The following is a 16,066-nucleotide window of genomic DNA, read 5'->3' on the forward strand; positions in this document are numbered from 1 at the left end:
TTAATGTGTTTTTATTGTTATTAATGATTTAATAACTCATAACCCGTATTACGGGTTGCTTACTGCTAGTCATTATCATTATGTTATGAATTCATATTAGTTGATAAAATTGTATTGAATATAATCTGGTTATCGTGTTTTATACGTGTTTAAATGCGAGTTTGATACTCAGTAGGCGTCGTATTGTATACCTGTCTTTATACGCATCTGATGTATATTTTTAATGAGCGTTTGACACGATAAAATGGCCAACAAATATTCGTAAATAATGCGTATTCTGGAAAGTTTTAAAGGCGCATGTAATACCAGGAAAATATCGCATTGAATATTCTCTGGTTATTGTATTTTATACGTGTTTACAAGAGTTTTAAATGCAAATCTCATACTCAGTAGGCGTCGTATTGTATGCCTGTCTTTATACGCATCTAATGCGTATTTCTAATGCGTATTCGACACGATAAAATGGCTGACATACATACCACATCGATACATATTTAAACGAGTTTCTAATGCGCATTTACAACTAAATTTGCCGACTGGGTTTGTATATATATATGTGTGTGTGTGTGTGTGTGTGTTCATGCGTATATATGTGTATGTGCATATAATATATACATATATAATACACATATATAATATTATTAAATGTGTGTATATGTATTTATGTTTGTATATGTGTGTGTTTATGTATGTGTGGGTATGTATATGTACGTGTGTGTATATTCGTATATTTGTGTATAGTATATATGAATCTAAATATATGTGTGTGTATAATGTATGAATACAAATACTGTATACATACCTATATTTTTTATGAGTATTGTAATTATTTTTATTTTTGTCATTTTATTTTTATTTTATTATTCATTTTACTTTTATCATTGTATTGTTATTATTGTTACTTCTACCATTTTTAATATTATCATTATTAGTATTTTTACTCATTCAACTTTTAATGTTCGTTTTTAATGTTCGTTTTGTTGTTGCTGTGAACGATTAATATTATTGTAAGCATTAACAATATATTTAGTTTTATTTGCAAGTTTTTTGCTTAAGATTAGTTTATGTACTATTTGTAAACTTCCGTGAATGTAACAATTATTTCAGAATATATGAATTGATTGATTGATTGTAGTTAGAGATTAAAATTTTATAAAATTTGAACCAGAAACCGCCTAAGTTATTATGCCCCATCATGTGACCAGATGACAAATTTAAGAACTTTATATCTTAATTATTATTCAAAACTTGTGTACATGCAAACTGAAAGTTCATGCTAGCAATGAATCGCAATAAGAAAACAAAAGCTAAAAAGTTTTATTTGTAGTTTTATTAAAAGTATTATTGTTTTATGACGGATAGTTTTTTGCTTTAAAAACTTGCCTTTTATGGTTTTAAATTAAGGTTTTCCCCCTAAAAAAACCCAGGTTTTCACTAAATCTTTATATTGCATAAGATAATATTCAAGTTTACTCATTTTTTTTTTTGAATATTATCAAATTAATGATAAATTTTGTAAATTAAAAAGCAGGAAAATAAAAAAAATAAAAGTGGGGATCATTGTTTTTGTCCGTAAAGATTGATTGATTGGACCATGTTAGAGGTAGCCAGTTTTTTATTTGTTATAAATTTTCTGCAATAAATTGACATTTTATAAGTAAAATAATATTCTGCCTACCTCTCTAGTAAGAAGGTATAAAATCAATTCAACTTTAGTGGATTTTATTAAAAATTAGATAGATATTATCTAATATAAAAGATATTATCAATTAAAAGACAAAAAACTAATAAAAGATATCAATTTTTGTTAAGAATAAAAAACAAAGCCGGATGCAGAGCGGTATATATATATATATATATATATATATATATATATATATATATATATATATATATATATATATATATATATATATATATATATATATATATATATATATATATATATATATTTATATATATATAGACACACACACACACACTCACACACACACAGTACCGTGAATAAGTTTTAGACCACTTGTATAATTAGACGTTTTTGCAATTTTTTCTCTATGTAATTTTTTTAAAGCGTACTTAAGTTTGATAATATATAAGAAAAGTTGAAAGACTATATTGTTTTAAATAATATATTCTTTCACACCCTCTTAATTCCGATTTAAGTTGGTGCCGTCGAATAAAAGAACAGCTGACATTTTCCCCAGTTGCTGTGTTAATGTCTTTTGCCAACCCAGTTGATTTTTACTTAATAGGTATTTGTGGCATCAACTGGGTCGGCAAAAGACATTAACACAGCAACTGGGGAAAATGTCAGCTGTTCTTTTATTCGACGGCACCTACTTAAATCGGAATTAAGAGGGTGTGTTGCAATTCGAAAACCATTATTACGGCGTGGCAATAATGAAAAACAATTTAAATATGCAAAACAACACAAAGATTGGGCCTAGAAAATGTTTAATCGGGTTCTGTACACCGATGAGTCCAAATTCGAAATTTTTGGAACGAAAGGATGCCAATATGTTTGAAGAAGAATTGAAGAAGCCTATCAGGCCGAGTGTTTAAACCCTACTATTAAACACAGAGGAGGCTCTTTACGAGTTTGGGGCTGTTTATCTTCATCTGGAGTAGGTAATTTGATCAAAATAGGGGGGTGACTCACCGGAGAACGTTATGTGGCACCATGCTGTATCATCAGGAATGAGACTAATAAGTCATAATTTTATTCTGCAGCAGGACAATGACCCAAAACATTGTTCCCGAGTGGCAAAAAACTATTTAGATGAAATGACAGAGGAAGGAGTACTGGAATTGATGACTTGGCCTCTCCAGAGCCTAGTTTTGAATATAATTGAGCATATTTGGGATTACCTGGACAGAAAGAAGGTCGATCATGCTCCCCGAAATGCTGAAGAATGTTTTGAGGTACTTCAAAGAGAATGGCACAACATACCACAGGATTTATATATATATACATAGTAAATATTAGGAGTTTTTTATGAAGTTTGACATTAAAAAGTTTGTAATTGTTCATAATTTAGAACTACAAACTTAAATATCAGAGAAGAATTCCCCAGGATTTTTTGAAAAAATGTAAGTGGACTAAAACTTATTCACAGTATTGTGTATATATATATATATATATATATATATATATATATATATATATATATATATATATATATATATATATATATATATATACATATATATATATATATATATATATATATATATATATATATATATATTATATATATATATATATATATATATATATTTATATAGACACACACAGGTACGCACACAAAAAAAAACCTCTTCTAAGTTTGATATTTTTGCTGGTACTGCATATTTTTCAATTTTTTTTAATTATATCAAAATAAATAAGTCGTTTCGAGAGTTGCTCATTTATATGACTACAAGACCGGATATAAAGATTTTCCAGCAAAAATCTGATGAAGATCTATTTTTACAAATGATACACTTAAAAAAGCCATAACTATGTCACCATCTTTGCATAGAATGATTATTCATGGCGCTTTTTTTATAAGATTTTTAAGCATCCTCCGTTAGGTTCATTGTCTGTAAGTGCTTAGAAAGCCAGAAACAAGGAAAACAAAACTGCACGAGTTAGTCATGCACGTCTAACTTTCTTGGTGGAAAACACAAGGGATGCAGCTAATTATTTGTTTGCGTCGTCTGACTGCACCTCTATTGCAAAAAAATTAGACAAAAAAAAAGAATGAAGGCAAAACAATTTAAGAAAGCAGACAGAAGTGACAGTTCTTCTGATAACTAAAATAATGGTAAAATAAACAGAAAGTAAAATAAACAGAAAGTGTAATGCTAATGTTAATAGTTTTGATTATTTTTGTTAATTTTTTCTACTTTTTTTTATTTTTGTAAAGAAATCTCAATATGGTTTATAATAGCAATTCAAAGTTTTGTTACTTTTTGTTTTAAAAAAAATTAATTTATAAATCTTAACTAGCCTAGATTAACTAAAATGTTATACTGGTTAGCTGTTCTGCGTTGATTTTTTTAAAAAAGCCTTTTTTCATGGTAAAGGTATAAAAAAAACACCGCCTCAAGGCAGTGAGGCGTGCGCTTCAGTACAAGGCGTTAGATTTTTGACCTTAGGCTTAAAGAAACATCCGCCTTTTTGGTTTAATAAAGCGATGTGGCAATACCGAGGCGTCGCCTTATTTACAATGACCCTAAAGTGGCCAATCATGTCACGCGTGACCTTTATTTTCCCTAATTAAGGCATTATGACATAATTCCGGCCCCTGATTCCGAATCCCTTTGCTGCGAGAAACTTTGCGCCTTGTCGACTCGCTACCTTCTGGTGTTCCGCGCTGCTTACTTGGAGCTTCGTTCCGTTCTTCTTTGACCTCCCATCCGGTACTCCGCGTTGTGTCGAGTTCCACTCGCACTGCGTTGAGCTCCGCTTTGGTCTTCTGCACTGCTTAGAGCTCTGCTTTCTGCGCCGCTCCGAGTTCCGCTCCAGCCCTCGATTCCAGTTGTTGGGCCTGCCTAACAACAATTATAAAAATTCCAGCTTGCATTAGATGTTTTTGTGCTGCTTTTTTTAGTTCTAGGAATGTGTTGAAAATTACGTAACATAAAATTTGGTAATTACAAAATACGTAACACAACAACATTAAATGAGTGCGTTAATATGGAACGCATTACAAAAATCGAAAAATAGAAGGTTAAAAAGAGAGTTTGAAAAAAGTTTTAATTTGTAGAGTGCGTTTTTAGATTTTGATAATATTTTTTACAAGCATATATTATTATAAATAAAATACAGTTTAATCCAAATAATTTTGTTATCGAGAACTCAACAGAATGCTTTTTTTGTTACTTTTACTAAGAAAATGCATTAAAATGATAATTGTGGTTTTAGCCATATTTATATATATATATATATATATATATATATATATATATATATATATATATATATATATATATATATATATATATATATATATATATTTAACTTATATACTCTAAAATTGAATCTAATGTTATTCTCTTATGCTCGTAATATCGCATTACCTAGTGATTAATTAAAATTTGCGATCATTAAGTTCGGAGCCATGAAAAATTCAAAAAAAATACAAAATAATTAAACTAATGCAAAAACTTTAATACTTATTAAATCTAACTTAAATCCTTAGATCCTTTAGTCCTTAGATTCTAAGGAACTTGAAGATTATAAAAAAGTTTTTTATTTTAATATAATTCACTATTTCGAATAAATAAGCCAACATTTTCCCTAATTGACGACATCAACTTCTGCACAATGTCTTTGACATTTTTTTTCAAACTTTTGTACCACTCTACGGTTTTCTTGGAATAATGAAAAAAAGTAAGATCAGGCCAGAACCAACAGGGATCATCGTGACTTTGATAAAACGGCAAAAGTCCAGCTTGCAAGCATTCCTTGAAGCAACCATCCGAGTTTAAAGTTGACAATGTGACGAAAGCTTGAGATCTCAAACCGCAGTTGCATATTGCTAGCTACAAGAGAAGGTTTTTATGAAATTTACCCAATAACTAATACTTTAACTTGTTGTTGAGACGTCCACAAACAATTGAAGTGTAAAATTTTGGACCTGAGAGCTGTTTGAAGTCACTTTTGATGTGCGTTTCGTCATCCATAACTACGCAGCCATTAAATTTTGCAAGCTTTTCGTCATACCGTTTTCGAGTTCAAGTTTTAGCAGTCAGTGATTGCTTATCTGATTGATTTGGATATTTAATGGCTCTTTAAGACTTGAAAACGTCAAATTTTATAACTTTCCTGAAAAAAAAACTCTAAAATTTTAAACCTTTTGGCTTTTTCGATAAGCCGGGATTTTCCGTGAATGATTGTCAAATACAAATTTCTACTTTCTTATCTTTTGCCATTTATTCTTCTAGATCTTTTCGCTCATTTGATAAATAGAGAGCTCTTGTATCATTTTATGACCATATAAACAGTAGTTTTTCTAAGTTCAGATGCTTTAGCGATTGAAAGTAACGATGCAGAAAGATTTTGTAGATAGTTGTGCAGAATTTTTTTTCGTTTTTCTAACTGTTTTGATGACACTTTAATTAAGAGAAACATTTCTACTTGCTTGTTGATGTTTTTAAATAATACTATCAATACTTAATGGAATTACACAAAAAAAAAAAAAAATTTAATGTGTTCGTGACACATTAAAATTTTTAAGTTTTTAAACGAAACTCATTGTTCCAAAATTTACAATCGCATGCTTTACATCGAATTGTATAATCAATTGCACCTCGCCACAATTAGAAGTGTTGTGTTGAACTTCCGTCAATCACGTCGCAGGAAGGCAAAACTTATATAAACGTTGAGTGCAATTTTTATCAGAAGATGATCACTGGTGGAACTAAAAGGCTAAAGGAGCATTTTGCAAAAATACTTAATAATGTTGCAGGTTGTCCACGAGTTCCCATCGAGGTTCAAGAAGAAGTGAAATTTTTTATGTTAAAAAAGACTGAGGGTAAAAGAAGGGCATTCGAAGAATTGAAGGAAGTTGAGTAGGAATGCAAGACCCATTTACTAATGAAGGCAATCTAAAATTAGAAAAAACCCCAAATGGGACAAGTGCTGTCAAATTCAACAAGTAAATTCATGGACCCATGGATTTCTTTATAAAACAAACGAATGTTGGTAGCGGGAGTGCGGAATGTTTCACGGATTATTACATGGACCAAGTAACCTTGAACGAGATATGAAAAAAAAAAAAAAAAGTCGAATTAACAGGTCTATTGGTCGTTTCTTTTATGAGAACTTAATACTGTTCAATGTAGTAACAAGCCCTTTATATTGAGTTATGGTAAATGACGTTTGTGGATATAGAAGAGGACTTAAAACTCAAACAATGCATGAGTTGCGAACATGGATTCTAAAAGTATAGAAAAAAGCTATTGTTATCATTGTTGATAAAGCAAAACTTTTGTGGTTTGAGACCGGTTGTAGTATTATAATAAACTTTTTTTTTTTATTTATAAACTTTTTAGTTAACAACCCAAGGGGTTGCATTGGCGTGCATTAATAAACATAGGGCGTGCATTGATACACTTTTTAGTTAACAACCCAAAAGATACATTTTTGAAGTCCATTTAAGCATAGGATCAAGTAAAAGATGCAAAGTTGCATTTTTATTTTATATTGTTTGATAAAGTCGTTGAGGAAGTTAGAGAACAGAATCAAGGAGGAATTTCCACATGCCGAGGAGGAAAGCGATTTGGTCTACATTATTTTAAATTTAAAAATAAAACACAAGGAGTTAAAAAACAAAACAACTGAAGATACCCTTTATTTGGATGATGCAGACTCTATTGATGAATGGATCTCAGAGCACCAAGATCTTGTAAAGATCTTGATGCAAATATAGCTCTTGATGACCCTCCTGAAGTCAATAAAGGTGAAGCATCTTAACATTCAAAGAAGAAAAAGTAGAAAAACAAAGTTGTAAGGTATTAATTTGAACAAACTTTTTTATTTTTTTATTTGTATTTTAACTGAAACATATATATTTCCTATAGGTAAAGAAAAATTCCAATTGATATTGATAAGGAGGAATTTCAACCTTTCGTGGAGGAAACTAAAAAAGAAGATGTTGAATTAAATTTTGCGGAAGATTTCCTTGAGCATCCTATTAGTAGCACTAGTGCTTGTGACAATGATGATGATTGATGGGTTACTATTAATAAGATTAGACCATGTTAATTTTGAATTTGTGGAAGTTTTAAACTTTTAATTTCTTTTATGATATTGAGATCATATGAACACTATGTTGTCATAAACTTTTATAATTACTACTCTCTGCTATGCTAATGCTTTTGGTGATGTAAAATACTAGAATGATTTTATTTAAAATGCTCCTACATTGTGTCTTTTGGTGGTGGTAAAATTAGAATGATTTTACTTCAATGTTATTTTCATTATTTTTAAACTTTTTCTAAAAATAGGCTTACGCTTCGCCTCACATATAGAAAAATCGTCTCAACACGCCTCATCCTTTTTTAAACCTTGTTCATAGCCACTAGTTATTATAAACACCTATTAGAATAAAACGTTGAGGAACTTTGTAAGAAACCAAAGAGCGAAGAATCAGATGATAGCGGATTTGTTTATTTTCAAATATTGTTATAATTTTAATATTGTTTATTATTAAATCGTGCTGATGATAAAAGTTGTAAAGTTCTATAAAATATCGACGCTATCAGTTTTTTGAACAAAATTATCCTGAGTTACATAGTTTTCCGGATTAGTCAAGAAAAAGTACGTATGAACTGGAAAAAAAATACAAAAAACTGCTTTTTTTCATAAAAACCGAGTATTTTTCTTTAAGATACAGAAATATGAAAAAAAAAATTGACGCCTTGTAAAAAACAAGTTTAATATATTGAATGTTTCTTTATTTATAAGCCTAGTTCCTCATTTTGTATTAGTGCGAAGCATATTGCGCCGGTGACGCGAATTAAAATTTAACTCCGGTTAAAACATTTCAACTACCCGGTTAAACTATTTTAAAATAACTTAACCATGGAAGTTAAATTATTTTAAAGTATGGCGAAATGGATTATATATTTTATATATAATTATTATATATAAAAGCAGAATTTATTGTGCTTTTAGGTGGACGAAAATGCGCACCGCAGAGCCTCATTGAACTGGCCCGAGAAGTAAAGAAGTAAAGAAACATCACTAAGCTGTAAAATTTCATCCACCATTTTTAATTTTAGGAAACTTTATAATATTAAATGTAAACGTTTATTTGTAAAAAAATGTTGTAAGCATAATACATTTGTTAATATTGCAATTTTACTGTGAATATTAACAGTTTTAATATTACAATATTAACAGTGTTAATATACCAATATTAACAGTGTTAATATAAAAATATTAACAGTGTTAATAACATGTGATTCCAAAAACTCTGGACAAACTTCTCGCCATATTTTCTCCGCGTAAACTTATCAATTTTGATTGGCTCGCACGCCATTTTGTATAGAATTGAATTCTCTACAAAACTCATTAATTTTATACTGAGCAACAAATTTGAAATGATGAAAAAAGTTACTTCGAAACAAGGGCGCTAATTTACATCTCTACCCCCCTATTTTTATTTTTGATTATGATAGAGAATTTTATCCTGATTAAGAATCGTATAAAAACATAGACCTGAAAACCAAAGGAAAGTTCTCTAATTTAATGTTAAAGTGTCAAAAAAATATACCAAAAACGCTAATGTTCACCATCTTTTTTTATAACACTTTTAAATTTCACTATTTAATTACGCCACCTGGTTTCTGTAGTTTGAAAGTAATTAAAATACTCATGAAAATTCCAAAAGTATTCATAAAAATTCCGATGCAAAAAATTTGCAAAAAATAAAATGTAGTTATAAAAGATTCTATAAGAAATGTTTCTGTATTTCTGTTTTAAAATTAAAATGGCGAACGTTAGACGACCGACTATTATCGAGTTTAATAGGATTAATTTACCGGAAATCGGTCGCAGGTTTAAAAACAATGATACCGAGTGCATTCGGTGGTGCAGGGAGTTTGGTTTACTTGCTATAAATATGATCTGTCCTCGATGTAACATCCAGTGCAACGAACAAAATTGTCATAATGTCGATGGAAAGATTTGGAGATGCATGCAAAAGCAATGCAAAAAGAAAATAAGTATTCGTGTTGGAAGTTTTTTTGAAAGATCTCAACTGAAACTTTGGCAAATAATAGGTATTACTTATATTTGGACTCGTAGCGCCGGAAAAAGTCGTGGCCTTTCAGTAGAAGACATACAAAAGGATTTAGAAATTGGTAGCAATAAAACTGTAGTTGATTGGAATCAATTTTGTAGAGACATTGCTGTTACTTATTTCCTTAACAACCGTGTGCAATTAGGAGGGCCAGGTTCAATAGTGGAAATAGATGAATCACTTTTTTCAAGAAGGAAATACAACCGAGGTAGAATTAAAGAAGATCAATGGATTTTTGGTGCGTACGATATAGCAACTAAAGAAGGGTTACTCATTCCTGTTGCACACCGCGATGCAGCAACCATATTACCCATCATTATACAATGGATTCGTCCTGGAACTGAAATATGGAGCGATATGTGGGCAGCATACCAAGGTTTAGCAGCGCAAGGTTTTCAACATGGTACAGTAAACCATACTTTACATTTTGTTGATCCTGCAACAAATGTTACAACAAACAGGGTTGAGGCAATGTGGCAAAGAAGCAAAGTCAAATTTAAAGCTATGTTTGGACCCACAAATAGAGAAATGATTCCCGATTATTTGTCAGAATTCATGTGGGCGCAACGTTTTAAAGAACATTCTTATTTTCACTTTTGAAACCAAGTTGTTGATGAATATCCCGTTTGATTATTATTTTTGTATATAGTAACATTTGTCTATCTAAAATAATAATATATTTAAAAAAATATGTATATAATCTGAAAATAAAAAATAAAACTTATTGAAGTTCGAAGTTTTTTAAAGAAAAAAATAAATAAAAAGAAAATTACACAACAAATTTATCCATAGAATGTTTTAGCGGAATAAAAACCGGGCTATCAAGTTTTTTTAATGATTAAGTTTCATAATGTTTACCGCCTTAATTATAACTTAGTCATGTTTCAAAAAAGATGGCGAATATTAGCGTTTTTGGTATAATTTTTTGACACTTCAACATCAAATTAGAAAACTTTCCGTTGGTTTTCAGGTCTATGTTTTTATACGATTCTTAATCAGGATAAAATTCTTTATCATAATCAAAAATAAAAATAGGGGGGTAGAGATGTAAATTAGCGCCGAAACAAGATGACGTAAGAAAGCGAGTGTAGGAGTTTATTGAAATTAACCCAGAACTTTCCAAAAACACAATTGTAAAACATTTTATGATCGAAAGTATTCCAAGATCTACGCTCTACAATATTCTAAAACGAAAAGACAACAACATATTACCCAAACGACAAGTTGGAAGCGGTAGGAAAGCAGTTAAAATGACAAAAAAGAAGATCAAACAATTGGAAAAAAAAATCGACCATCAACATGGAGTCAGTCAACGTTCTCTTGCTAAAATATTCAACGTCAATCAATCATACATATGCAAAACGATAAAGAAGAAGACAATTATTCATTATCATAAAAAAATTAAGGCTCCAAAAAGAACTCCTGAACAACAATCTCTTGTTCGTCCAAAGTGCTCTAAAGTGGTTGAAATTCGACCTTGCATCATCTCACTACTCAAAAAAAGTTCAAGAGTTTTTGAGGTCCAAAAATGTCGAATATGTGCCCAGAAGTCAAAATATTGCAAACGTACCAGAATTGCGACCTATTGAAGATTTTTGGAATGAAATCAAGAGAGCAGCATATGCTAATAGTTGGGAAGCTAAAAATTTGATCCAACTGAGGAATTGTATCAACTACTGCTTCAAACATATCGACATTGAGCGCGTACATCGACTTGATAAGGAGAGTTTTACAAGAGTTGATACAGTTCGCAGACAAGGAGTGGAAAATTTGTAATTTTTTGTAATATTACTCTATGAACATTGCTCTTTTTGAAACATCGTTCAAAACTTGAAAAATAAGTCATCTTTCTAAAAATATTTTAGAATTTAATTTGTCCAGATTTTGTGGAATCACATGTTATTGGTTTCTTCACCTGGGTGCGTAGATATAAAATTTACCATGTAGTTATTAGGAGTATAAATTAATAGGAATAGGAACATGGCAAAAACATGATATTTAAAATAATGTAACAGAAATACTGGTATAAATATTGGTTTGACATAAACATTTAAAGAGATACAGTCAGGTAAAAAAGAATTAATTTATATTAATTTTCAGAAACTAGGTTTTCTAGGACAAGTCATTTTATTCTATAATTATATCAGGAATAATAACGATAAAAAGAATAAAATCATAATCTTAGAAATTCTAGGGAAATTGAACAGTTTAGAAAATTGATTTTAAAATATCATGAAAAAGTTACGCATTTCTTTTATAATCAACAATCTTGTGCATTTTATAACTTTAGTTAGTGAACTTTATTTTCAGGCATATATTGTTTTATTTTTTTAAAAATTTATAACACTTGTTTGTTTTTTTTTACAGGAAAAAAATAGTGGCTCAGCCGTATTAATGAGAATCTTTATTTGTGTATTAATCGAACAAATGTATCGCAAGTGTATGTTTAGCAAATTTATATATTGTGACATGAGAAAGCTTAGTCATTTCTACAAATATAATAAGAGCTACAAATTGTTTGTACTTTTGAAATTCTTGTTCTATTCTCAATGAGGGATTGCTGAAGTTTATTTTTCCAAATAACTTATGTATTATATTCTGCGGCATAATGAATCAGCTATTGAAAATTGTTTACTTTGTTTGGTGGCAGTTGAGTTATTCTACCTTTTAAGTTGCCAATTATATCGGTGCTGAACCAGAGCCAATTTCAACCATGATGATAAGCATCAATCACAAGTTTTAAAGAATTTTTTATCAGCAAAAATATGCAACTGGATTTTGAAGAAATATCCTAAAATTAGTCAATATTATTATTATTAGTTTGATATAATAAAGGTACAAACAACTAAAACAACAGAAGATATAAAGAAACTTTTTTTTTTAATCACAAAAACTGTACCACTGCTGGTACTGTTACATTTTTTAATGCAGCATCAATAATTGATACTTCCAAAAAGACACTAATTAAAAAAACATACAAAGTTTAGATTATTTTAAAATGTTTGACATTTACCATTACCATAGAAATAAAATAATCAGAATATTTTATTAAAATGTTTTTTTTTTTTGGATTGAAGCTGAAACCAAATAACTAAAACTATACAAACATTTAAGTTATGTATGCTTACAAACAGATGTTAAGTTTTTATAATTAATTACGTGAAATCAATAAAGAATCTTTGACAATTTAAATAATCTTGAGAAGTTTACTATTATTTATGAATGACATTGCAAATGTTGTATTTAAGAATTATGGATTTAATTAAGTAAAATATGTGTTGTATTATGAAAAAAATATTTAAAAAACATGTTTAAAAATTTTTTAACGTATCTTTTTTGTACCTTTTTTTTTTTTTTTTTGACCCTTTCGCCATTCTCAGAAAACTTTATGTAAACCTATCCGAAAGTTCAATGTATATGTAATATTACATTCTTTATTATTTTATCGATTGGTAATTAAGAAGCCCTTCTTGACTAAACTGCTGTTGATAAAGTTTGCTTTTAAACATGCCAAAGTCTTAGTTACAATATAGTTTATATATTTTATATATGATTTCCCTCGGAATCATATATAAAATATTAAAATAACTAACCCATACTAAGTGAAGTGAAGTTTTTTTTTGTTTTTTTTTTCCTCTATTTTTTGCCGTATAAAAATGAAAATACAACAAATATTTCCAATATACAGATGGCCGGGGCAAGAAGAAGACACAATTTATCTTATCGCCAAGCCACGAGATTGATTTCGTAAAAAATAAATAATTTCGTATAGAGTATATAAATGCTACCAATATATATAAAATAAAACTTTATTTTTAAAAAGATAAAACAAAAACAAAAAGTTACAGGGTCAAAAAGAACTTTTTTTTTTAAATTAAAAAAAAATTTCTTTTAAAGTAATAAAATAATCAATAAAAAGTAAAATAACAAATTCTTAGAAATAAATATTAAATAAATAAGTATATAAAGATTAATATAAATTTGCACTAAGTAAAACTTGCAATAAAAAAAAAATAATAAAAAAAAAAAGGTTTTTAACAACTTTTTTTTTTTTAAATTAATTAAGATTAAATACTAAAATTATTAATAAAACACGAATTGAGAAGAAATTGAACCTTTCCAATTAAAATTAAAAATATATTTATATGTATTTAAGCATGCTTCAACCAAATCCATAAAAGGGTTGACAAAGATAAACTTTAAACTAAATCAAAAAAACTTATCAGTGTCATCCGAAAAACTCAAACACTCTATCACTAACTAGGAGCATTTGCTTCAATTTTACTTTAAATTCGTCAAGAGTTTTAAGAGTTTTAAGTTTATTAGATAGGATTTTATTCCATACTTTTGGTCCTCTAATGGATAATGAAAACTTATTTGTGGCATAAAAACTTATCTATGTTTATTTATTTTGAATAACGAATTAAAAATGTTTAGTCTTGTTCTTTTATTAACTTTATACATGAAAATTAAAAGATGAAAAATATTTATTTGGTAGGCATTGAGTATATTCAGCTTTAAGAATAGTTCTTTGGAGTGAGTAAAACGGCCTACATTAGATATTATTCTCATTGCATGTTTTTGTTCATTAAAAAGTTTTTATTTTGTTTTGATTTGTGCTACACCAAGCAATGTTTGCGTTATTCAGATAACTATGAACAAAGGAAAAATATAACAATTTTAAACTAGCTTGATTTAAAAATGGCCTTGCTTTATAAAGTAGGCCAATATTTCTTGAGATTTTACGTCCAAGATAATATATATGATTTGTCCAAGTAACGTTTTCGTCAAGGAGTACTCCCAAAAATTTTAATGGTTGTTCTTTTTTTATAAATTGACTGCCAATATAAAGTTTTGGAAGTTTTAAAGGGATTTTATCGCGTTCATGAAAGCGATGGAAAAAAGAATATTTTGTTTTATCTAAATTAATTGATAATTTATTTGCACTAAGCCACTCTGTGAGTTTTATGAGTTCCATGTTAACTGAATTAAACAACATTTTAATATCGTGACAAGCGTGAAACAAATTTGTATCATCCGCAAACAAAGCAGCCGTGAGCCGTTTGAGCAGCCGTGGCGCAGTGGTTAGAGTTCTGGCTCAGAACCCAGAGGTCCTAGGTTCGACGCCAGCTCTAGCCCAACAAGCGACATTGGTATGGAAGGAGGCGTGAACTTCCTGTTAAATAACGTAAGGACTTCTGGGAGCACCTAAAATAACTACAAAAAAAAAATAGTGTCTAGTAACTTACAAGATTTGCTTAAATTGTTAATATAAATTAAAAATAAGAGTGGTCCTGAAATTGACCCTTGTGGAACAACACATTTTATACCCATATTATCAGTTTTTTCGCAGCTAAATGAATTGTATTGTTTCCTATTTGACAAATAGCTTTGAAACCATCTAAAATTTGAGTGCTTAACCCTGTAATTTTTGTAGTTTATTTAATAGAATATAATGATCAACAGTGTCAAACGCTTTGCTAAGATCAATAAATACACCTAGCGTATATTTATTTTCATCAAATGCCTGAAAAATATTTTGACCAAGATGAATAATTGCTTGATCTGTGGAGTGACTTTTTTTAAATCCAAATTGTTTGTTATAAAGAATATTGATATTTTCTAGAAAGGTAAATAGTCTATGATACATAATGTATTCTAATAGTTTTGAAAGGCATGGTAGTATTGAGATTGGTCTGTAATTGGAAATGCTGGTATCATCTCCAGATTTAAAGACTGGTACAACCCTTGCAAGTTTAAGTTTATCAGGAAAGATTACTTGTTCAAGAGACAAAGTAAAAATATGCATAAGCGGAGATTTTAAATAAGAAATTGATTTTATTATTACATTACAGCAAACATCGTCAACGCCTAGACCTTTGTTTGGTTTTAAATTAGAGGCAGCATTTAATAATTCTTTTTCAGTTAATTTATTATTTTCCATTATGGTAATATTAGCGGTTAGGTATGATTTAAAATCATATCTATTAAGTTTAATTTTTGATGCTAAATTAACACTTAAATTAACAAATGCATGATTAAACTATTGAGCAATTAAAGATTTATTAACAATTTTGCAGTTATTTATAATGGGTTTTTTCGGAAGACTGTTACAATTTATACTTTTTTTACCAATGACGTCATTTATTAAACGCCAAGTTTTTTGTGAATTGTTTTTAAATTTTATTTACTGGTTAGTATAATACGATTTTTTTGAGGACTTCATAATTGATTTAAAAAGTCATTTGTAGTTTTTATAATTCGACTCATTT

The 16,066-nt window shown here is 29.0% G+C and overlaps 1 protein-coding gene across 1 annotated transcript; it reads left to right on the forward strand.

Annotated features, from left to right (window-relative positions):
* Nucleotides 1–9,482: 9,482 nt before the first annotated feature.
* LOC136091696 (uncharacterized) lies at nucleotides 9,483–10,394 on the forward strand. Its single transcript, XM_065819403.1, has one exon. The coding sequence runs from the start codon at nucleotides 9,483–9,485 to the stop codon at nucleotides 10,392–10,394; it is 912 nt and encodes a 303-aa protein (XP_065675475.1).
* The last annotated feature ends 5,672 nt before the right edge of the window (nucleotides 10,395–16,066 follow it).

Source organism: Hydra vulgaris, chromosome 15 (genome assembly GCF_038396675.1).
Source record: "Hydra vulgaris chromosome 15, alternate assembly HydraT2T_AEP".
Classification (NCBI taxonomy): Eukaryota; Metazoa; Cnidaria; class Hydrozoa; order Anthoathecata; family Hydridae; genus Hydra; species Hydra vulgaris.

Excerpts from the sequence above, each read along its gene's own strand:
- LOC136091696 (XM_065819403.1), top strand. The coding sequence starts at position 9,483 with ATGGCGAACGTTAGACGACCGACTATTATCGAGTTTAATAGGATTAAT.